Source organism: Charadrius vociferus, unplaced genomic scaffold (genome assembly GCF_000708025.1).
Source record: "Charadrius vociferus isolate BGI_N301 unplaced genomic scaffold, ASM70802v2 scaffold218, whole genome shotgun sequence".
NCBI classification, from domain to species: Eukaryota; Metazoa; Chordata; class Aves; order Charadriiformes; family Charadriidae; genus Charadrius; species Charadrius vociferus.
The window spans coordinates 469,678-478,632 of record NW_009650084.1 but is presented as its reverse complement, the minus strand read 5'-3'; the positions used below and the strand labels follow the sequence as shown (position 1 = coordinate 478,632).

The 8,955-nt window shown below is 41.8% G+C and overlaps 1 protein-coding gene across 1 annotated transcript; it reads right to left on the bottom strand.

The window, feature by feature from the left end:
- Nucleotides 1–2,451: 2,451 nt before the first annotated feature.
- Nucleotides 2,452–8,598, bottom strand: ATP4B (ATPase, H+/K+ exchanging, beta polypeptide). Its single transcript, XM_009892125.1, has 7 exons — nt 8,379–8,598; nt 6,912–7,040; nt 5,659–5,772; nt 4,672–4,871; nt 3,426–3,482; nt 2,780–2,872; nt 2,452–2,613 (listed from the first exon to the last, which is right to left on the bottom strand). Exons 1-7 carry the CDS (start codon nt 8,488–8,490, stop codon nt 2,452–2,454), a joined length of 867 nt encoding a protein of 288 aa, XP_009890427.1. The 5' UTR covers nt 8,491–8,598.
- Nucleotides 8,599–8,955: the final 357 nt, after the last annotated feature.

Below are 8,955 nucleotides of genomic sequence, written 5' to 3'. Positions count from 1 at the left end.
CAATAGCGTAGAGCTGCTGTCGTAGAGCTGGCACTGATGGCTGAGGTCCTCGTTAGTCTCCAAGGTGAAGGCGATCAGGCTGGAGAGCTCTTCCACCAGAGGAAGTGTCTATCTTTGTTTCTCCCCTGTCATTGTCGGCGTTTTATGCATCTTGCCCCCCAGCACTTAAAGGGGGATTCCACTGCTCCTTAACTCAGTTTTGCTTTCGCCAGTCGCCCCTCTTGTGCCTTGGGCAGGACGCCCTGCCCGGTTTCCTTCCCCCCTGGCTAGTTTGGTCTTTATCTTGTAACTTCTGTCACTCAGATGTCTCCAAAGTACAGCTATGCAAGCCTGTCTTTGCCGCTCTGATGATTACGTTGTTGACTACATGAAATGCTCGTACGTAGTGCTGGGCTGTGCCATCGCAGTATGACAAAATACTTGCGTGCTGGTTGTTATGCTGTTTAAGTGTGCTTATATTTGGGTTCCAGGCAAGCTAATATTAAACTATACCCAGATTAATATATTTAAAGCTTTCACAGAGCTTTTCTACTTCAGCTACGCTAGCCCCAAACCTTGCTCGGTGTTATTATTATCTATAATTCCAATAAAGAAAGAGAATAATCTCAGATGGCTAGAAGTTCAAGAGAAATCTAAATTCAGGGTGACAATCTTTGTACTTAAAGAACCAGATCCGGTGGACCCGCATACCCTTTTTTTGACCTCAGGACGCATTGTCCTTTAGTCGACGTGGGGATGTGAGTCTTTCCTTTCCATGTGTTTATCTCATCAAAGGTCTTTCTGTGAAGTCAGTCTAGGCTGTCCCTCTGAAGCTGTGGCTGCGCAGATACCTAGTCCGTGGGGAATTTCAGCATCTTCCTGTGTTGTGCTGTAAATGCACAATGTAAAATGTGAGCTTGTAACACCGCACTGCCCAATTCAAACATGGAAATCGTAGGCACTAAATCAAATACAGTAAAGCAGAGAATCTGCCTATGTTAGAGACACTAAGGGAAGATTTCTTGCTTTTCTTGGCAATATTTAAATGTTCTGTTTATAGATAACCTTGAATTACTTTTGAGCGTGAATCACTATCTTGTTATAAAAAATATTTTATTATTTCATTGTTTTCCATATTATTTTGGAAAGATGCCCGGGAGGAGACCTGTGTCCCAACAAGGATATAAAACTGATTTTCACTCAGTGTCTTAGAAGAGAGGCAAAGTCTCCCTGTAAAAATTAAAGCAAGAAAGGCCAGGGGTGAGGAAAATCTTATAGGAGAATGCACTTTCTTATTGTTTCTGAAATGCAGAATGCCAAATTTTTCTAAGAAGGGTTCAAATAGCATTTGTGGTTTTGAAGAGGAAATAACTCCCCTCTAACTGGACTCTTTCTGCAAGCTGTCTTTCTGAATGCTGCTGTAGTAAGTAAGGTATACGTGTTACGTCTTCCCACTTCCTAAAATGTCCAGGCAGTGAACGGGTAAAATGATTTCTTCTCTTGAATATCTTTTTTCTGTGCAATGTTTATTTTCCAGCTGAAGAATCCTGGGCTACATCTAGCACAGACATACTATACAGACAGAGCAATCCTGTGTATTTGTATCACAATTTGTAGAGTTAAACTTCTCAAATTTCAGATTCACTTAACAATTCAGTGTTACTTCAGCATCTTCCAGATTATTCCAAGTAACCCCAAACTCATCATTGCAATACAGGGCTATTCTACCGGAAAAAAAACCCGGAAAACTCTAGTAGTTAAATGAACGCCCTTCTCCTGGATGTAACTAGATGTTACAGTCTTACCGGTCACTTTTATTAAGTTACGCACATATAGAAGTTGTAAGTAGTACAATAAAATCTGTGAGCCAGAGGACAGATTTCAAGTTCACTTGTTTTGCAGTCATAGATCTGTCAACTAAAAAAAAAAAATCTGACTTGGCTGACTAGTACAAAAAACCAATGCACTGGGATACAGATCATTTTAATATACTTTTATAATTTATACATCCTATACAAGAGAGATTGAGAATTATATTACTTGCTAGTATTTCAAAGTATTGGTTTCTTTTTCTAGCTATCTAATTATTTCTCAGTATTGAAGATTTAGTATCATACATCAATTACTTATTATGGTTTGAAAGTGACTGAAAATGATGTTTTGATCCTATACTTATTTCCTTTGAAGGCACAGCTGCGTGGTTTAGAGGAAATGTGTTTTATACCAATAACTGCACAAAGGCAGCAGCATACCTTGGCCTTGACTTAGTAAGCTATGTACATTGAGATAATTCCTATCTCCTTCACACACTAAGAGTGTTATCGTGATTTTTAGCTGTATGGGTCATCTTTCAGTAGAAAATGTCTCTTTGCAACTTATACAGAAATCATAGTGAGAAAATAAATACGGATTAATGTGATAATAGGTAGGTCACTCTTTGCACGTATATTTCAGAAGTGTCTCTGTTGCTGCTCAGTCTTCTATTTTCAACTTAAATTCCACTTTTCCTTCATACGGATCATGAACATTGTCAAAGGTAATTCCAGCTCCAATGATTTTGCACACTATTTTAAGTTCCACATTCCTCGTAATGTTGAGAAATTTCACAGCTACCAAAGGATTGCTGTAGCTGGGCTAGAGGAAAGGAAAAAAAAAAAAAGCACTTTAATTTTGTACTACCACTTAAAGTCTTAAAAGTAGCCTTCTCTCCAGTTCTTGTAAGATTGCAGAGCTGCCCCATACGCTTCGTCTTAGACAAAGATAAAGAAAAAAAATGATACTGAAATACATAAGCACCCACCTGTGCCTTTTTTCCATAGTAGGGGAAGTAGTGCAGGTTGAAGGTGCCATTCACAGGGTAGTAGTCCACCTCCAGCGGGCGAGACTCGTCACCCTGTTCGTAAAGCAAGAAAGCAGCTCTGTTGGCTGGGCAACCATAAGCCAGCCTCGGGCAAGTGTTTTATGGCTGCTAAAAGCTGCGCAGAATGGGTTAAAACTCAAGGTCAGCAGCCTGTTTAGTGCCCAGTCTTATTTTTATTTTTCAAATAAAAGTGGAAGTGTCCTGCTGTTACTATTGCCAAGAAAAAACAGGCACGTGTGCTTTTACAGCGGTTGTGAATTGGGTGAACGGGGAACAGCAGCTGCTGAAATGCACAGAGCCCCTGAAGGAGCTGCTCGGAGGGGCGAACTTCACGAGCAGGAGCTGAAAGCAAACAGCGAATGTTCTTTGCAGCATGGAAAAACAAATTTTCAGGTGACTTAAATATTTTTTTTTTTTCTCTGCTGGTGCAAGGAATTGCACAGAACTGAGAATATTCCCAGTATTTGGCCAGAATGATCCGATTTCCAGAACTGCAGGCTAATCTTTCTGGTTGCAACTGCACTGGACTTGCCATCAGAGCTGCTGTGCTTGTGAAATGGTTTCGTCTTGGGCCACATGCACTTACCACATATGTGCAGTCCACTCTTGGTGCAGTGCCATTGCCGGGCAAAAATTTGATAATCTGCAATTGAAAACACACGTGTGCTCATCTCGGAAATCGTTTTGAGGTAAAACCGAGCAAACAGCTAACGGAGCTTCAGGTGCTGCTTCATGTATTTCTGCATCAGCTTAGTTGCGGGAAAATAAAGGAAAGGCCAAATCCCTGTGCTTTTTCATGGTATGGCTTGCTAGAAAACCTTGGCTTTGGCAGAAACTCTTGGTCCCATTTGATCCTTTAAGAATAGTGGGGTGCCATCCTGTAGCAGTGACGGCGAAAGGAGGTGAAGAACCCCCAGACACTATCCAGCCCAGGCACTATCCAGGCGCCTTTCCCCTGTCAGGGCGGGTGGGCAGCCTTGCTGAAGGAGGTGAAGGCTTTTGGGGGGAAAAGGCTGCATTTCACCTGCCAAAATCATGGGCGCCGCTCTCCCCTCACAGCTGGACCTCGCACAGATTCTTAAAAATGTCCATTGCCTGAGTCTAGAGCGCAAGCCCAACTGAAAGTGAAGTGATTTTGTCTATGAGGAGCTGGCGGAGAATGCAAACTCTTCACTTTGTACTGAAAATGAACTAGAAGGCTCGGAACATTACCTGAAAACAAAAAGAAAATGCTTATGCCTTTGTCTATGCCCTGAAAAAAATTAAAGGAGGCATGGAAGGTTGCCTTTTTCCTCTCCAAAAAAAAAAAAAAAAAAGTGTTGGTGGTTTTGACTGAAAAAAATATCCACCAGGTTTGAATTTTGTTTGTACAGGTTCTGCTAAAGATTTTCTTTGCAGCCTGGAGAAATCAGGTGTGCAAGTAGCACCTCTCTGAAATCACTTCAGTTCCTGTCATATCTTAACGCCTTAGCTGAAGGCACAGGATTGTGGTATCATGGAATGAAACTGTTGTACGTACTCGTTTGTCGGATGAGAGCGCTATGGAGGTGCTAACAAAACAAAATGAAACCCAAAGCTTTAGAAAATCGGTTTAGAGATCGCTTTACCCTACGTTACTTTCCCAGGGGTGGTGACCAAGTCTCGCTATTTCTCTAGTAACTCCGGAGGTCTCTCAGGAGAACCACATGAATTTATCTTCCCAGTACAAAGCAGAGATGAGAGCCCGTGGCAGCAGAGGATGGAGCCGCTCCCCAGCAGAGACTTAAGCTGTCAGGGTTGGGGGTTTTTTTTGGTGAATTCTTTCCTGCTCAGCACCTTGAGCTTGTACTTACCCTGTTCATTTTTATGATAAAACAGGGTTTTCCTTCTGGAAATCCAAACGTAGGATCTGTGATGCCAGAGCAGTTTTGAAGCATATCTGAGGTAAATTTGCAGGACAGTTTTGTTTTATTTGGGCCATCAAAGGTGTCCTGGATGAAGTATGTGTCACTGGTGCAGTTGATGTTCAGACGCTGAGCAGCCGGCGTATATGCTAGATGTGTGAAGGAAGAAAAAAAAGTTCCCCTCTGAAGCTTTTCATATATAAGTTATACATTCCAGTATCATCAGGCTGGAGGTTGTATCACGGGAGACTGTACTTCAAGTGAAGTTGGGATTAGATGGAACGAGGAAAGTTTAAATTGTTTGGGGGTTTTGTGGTTTCTTTTAGAACACCCAGGCAGAGCAAAAAAGAAGATCAAATTGAGTTAAGGCTGGTAATTTGTGTTGATAGCTGCATATAAAGTCAATTTCAAATACAATTTTTCTCAATAAATGTATGAGAAATGCAGAAATATGATATTAAGGCTCAAAAGGAATATAACCATATTAAGATACGAACAGGCAAATGGAGCAGCTTGCCTACTTTGACTATACTCTCTGATGACACTGTGCAATGGCTTCACAAGACTTACTATGGCACTTTGATATTTGTAGTCATGGACAGTATGAGATTAATTTAGATGAGACTAATTTTGAAGACCTTCTTTCCTCCCTCTTCCTTCAAACTTTCCATTTGCCTATTTTATTAAGGCTATTTAGGATTAGACAAAGTAAAAGCTCTGAAAGGCTCTGCTTTAATAGACGTGTTTACTTATTTTTGATTTATAGATTCATGAGGTGATTTGCTCCTCCCTTTCAGAAGATACATTTTGCACTCAAAATCTGTGATTTCAAAAAGACAAACAGAAAATAGCAACACTGACTTAAGGTCCTTAGACCTAATACAGGAGATATGACAACATACTTCTTAAATATGATGCAGGAAACCTCATTTTTACCTGTCAGAAAAGTCCGAAGAGTTGTCACTAAACCTTCCCAGGTTTTGTTGTCGGACATGTTGTAATAAATTTGTAGTCCTCTATCCCCATAAACATCGGGTCGTAACGTTACACCTTCATGGGAGGAAGAGAAGGGAAGGCAAAGCAGAGAAGAGGTGCCAGGCACAGATTTGTTTATTTAAGTTGACAAGAGCAATTACGCTGCATCAAGACTCGTATTGTATGTGTACGAGATCCCCAGGCTTTACTGGGTAGGGTTGAACCACGTACGGAAACTTTCTCAGCTGTGAGTTGTTCAACTGAAACCCTAAAGCCTCCGCTGCTGCTAAACTCTTTTCTTTTCATGTAAATCCATGCGGTTATCAGAACAGCTGCAAAATCATTCCAGCAATTGCACTGGATTTCCCCGGGACTTGTTAAAAATAACAGTTACGCTAGGCACATCAGGTTAAAGAAACAAATCGTACTGCAGTGTGAGAAACAGCTTTTGAAAAAGACACGCTTAATATTTTACGGGAATTATTCTGCCAGCAAACACCAAACAGTGAATATTGGGAAAAGGAAACTTCAAAATTCAGCAACAGGCAGAGAGAATAACTTTTTAGGGCTACAGCTTCAAAAAAGTAATTTTTTCCTTCTCATTGTAGAAACAAGCCATTAGAGGGGTGGAGTTTTTGCAGCGTGCACTGATGAGCTCTCGCTCATACTGTCTTGTCCCTCCCCAGTCTCACTTTGTGTCCCACAGATCTTTATTCCTAATCCCATGTGTCTTTTTTATTTTTACTTGCTTGGCTGCTGGCACAGCACGTCCCAGCAGGGAGAGATTCCTGCTCTCCCAGGGACTTCCCATGCTTCCGGCAAACGTGGAAATACCCACCCCGGGCTGCTCATCCCAGTGTCTCATCCCATGCCCCTGTCTTGCTGGGTATCACAAAACCCTCCGGGATGCTTGGGGGCTGCAGCAGAAAGCAAGGTTTCCCCAGGGGCTGACCCCTGCCCGTGTGGAGAGGAGGTATGTATTTATATGTTTATTTAAATATCTATATATACAAATATATAAAAATGAATAAATGAAATTAATGTCTCCTTGGTTTTTTTAAAGCCTAAAAGTTTTTTCAGGCAGAGGTTAAACTTTGCAGGGCTCGTTTGGGAACAGTCGACTTGATTTATTCCACATTTGTCTCCCCTCATGCCTGGGCTCTGCCTATGCCTCAGCCCAGCCCCGGCAGCAGCCGGCCGGACCGTGGCAGTACCTGGGGATTTCAGCTGGTCTTGGTAATCCGGCTCGTACGGATTCACTGTCCTCATCAAAGAATAAATGGAGAGTGCGAACAGCCCTGACATCACCACGTAGAAAGCCAGGTAGTACAGGCTGATCCACACTGTGGAAAAAAAAAAAAAGAGGGTAAAATCCCAGTTTTAGAGCGAGGCCCAGTGATCCCTCCGCTGCTGGGACTGTCCCAGTGGCAGTGGCCTTTGCTTTCCTGCCCTTGGCCCCAGGGAGGTTTTCCCTATGAAAGGAGTGGTGCTTTGGATCTTTTTCTCTACACTCAGAAGAATATTCTTTGGCTGTAAATTGTAAACTTTGTTCAATTTTGCAAGGATTTTTGAAGTGGTTGGTGCTTAGCTCAGATTATATAAAGCTTAAAAGATTGTGTGGCTTCTTGAAGTAACTTCACGTATTAAGACCTTATTATACATGGACTAAGTGACACAGCCGAGGTATGTATTTAACAAAAACAAGTTGCTCCTTCTGTTATTTGGATGATAGATGTCAGCATTTCAACTTTGTTGATTTTAGATCCGTATCACCTCACTGCCGTTTACAGCTGAAATCACCCGCAGCAAAATGTGTCATCTCGCTATTTTATTCTGGTGTGAGATGTAGAATAACACCATATTTCTGTCCGCGTGTGCATAGCCACGTGTCTCACATGCGACTGGTGCCCCGCAAGCAGCCAGCGAGAATTTTGGGGGGGCTGTCAGAAACTGCTCGCTCTAATAATCAGTGCTTCATAGCACCTCATCTCTCCAAAGTCAAAGGGTTCTCATTTCGGTTTGATTTTCTGTAAAATTCTTGGGTTTTAGAATGGCCAATAAGCTCCACTCATGGGCATCACAGCAGAGAAAAATCACCTGGAAACTTGTATCTACTCTTACAGTCTGTGGGAAGAACGTGGTCAGAGCTGCCCTTCCCAGAACGTAGATCAGAAAACACATTGTCATTGTAGACACAAGTTTGCATTAGCATGCGGTGGTGAGAGAGAGGACCTACTGAGCAGACAATAATTTAGAAAGGAATTTCAGAAAAGCAAAACCCGTTTCCAGATAATTGGACAAACCCCACCAATTAAGTGAAATGATCCGTATACCAGAACCCCCTAATAGCCAGCATTGTCAGAACCATAGTGTAACCATCCCCCTTAGCTATTAATAAGTTAACTGTTAATGTGTTGTGTGTTGTCCTTTTGAAGTATTTAGTCCAAAATAATTTTAAAGTTTTCTTATATTTGCAGGAACTACTTGATAGATGTTTCTAATTGACTCAACTTGAAGAGCCACTCTAAAAGTGGCTCAAAAGCACATATGAGAACTGATATTTTCAACAATTATGACACATGTAGCACTATGTTATATCCCATTCATTAGGATGACACCCCCACCCCCAGATTTTTAAGCATACCAGAAGAAAGAGAAGACTCTTGCATGTGAAAACCTACCCCAGTTAATTAAGGACCTTCCCATAAAGAGCTTTGTTTCTGGATTCCAGACAAAACGACGAAAATTTTCCATCCGTTCGCTGCAGGTCTTTTTTTCATTTAAAGTTGCCATTTTCTCACAAAATTTCCCCGAAACGTGTCCTTCTTGGAAATGAAGAAATTTAACCAGGGCCCAAACAGTCGCCCACGAAAAACACTTTGGTTTTTATACCTTCTCCGCTGAAGGTCACGGAGGTTACTTTGTATACCAATGAAAGCCCCTGCTCACCATTATCAACCAGCAGCAGATACAATTCTTTATAAAGGGTGTTGATAATGCCGGTGCTGAGACTGGCAAAGAAAAGTTAGTTCCTATCAAATGCCCTTCTCCTTTCTCTTGACTGCCTTAGCAGATCGGCAGAGTTACGCATTTTGCCGAGTGCCTGTAGTGCTTGCGATAGGCTCAGTGCGATAGCTCTTATCAGAGCAGATAAAGGGAAGGAGAACTTGTTTCTCTCTATGTTTTCTTTCTCTCTTCTCTTCTCTTCTCTTCTCTTCTCTTCTCTTCTCTTCTCTTCTCTTCTCTTCTCTCTTCTCT

Bases quoted from the DNA above. Each gene is read 5' to 3' on its own strand.
- ATP4B (XM_009892125.1), bottom strand. From the start codon at position 8,490: ATGGCAACTTTAAATGAAAAAAAGACCTGCAGCGAACGGATGGAAAAT. The intron at 7,041-8,378 runs GTAGGTTTTCAC...TTTTTTCCACAG, and splicing joins AAGGTCCTTAATTAACTGGG to TGTGGATCAGCCTGTACTAC. The intron at 4,872-5,658 runs GTAAAAATGAGG...TCACACATCTAG, and splicing joins TCTTCGGACTTTTCTGACAG to CATATACGCCGGCTGCTCAG.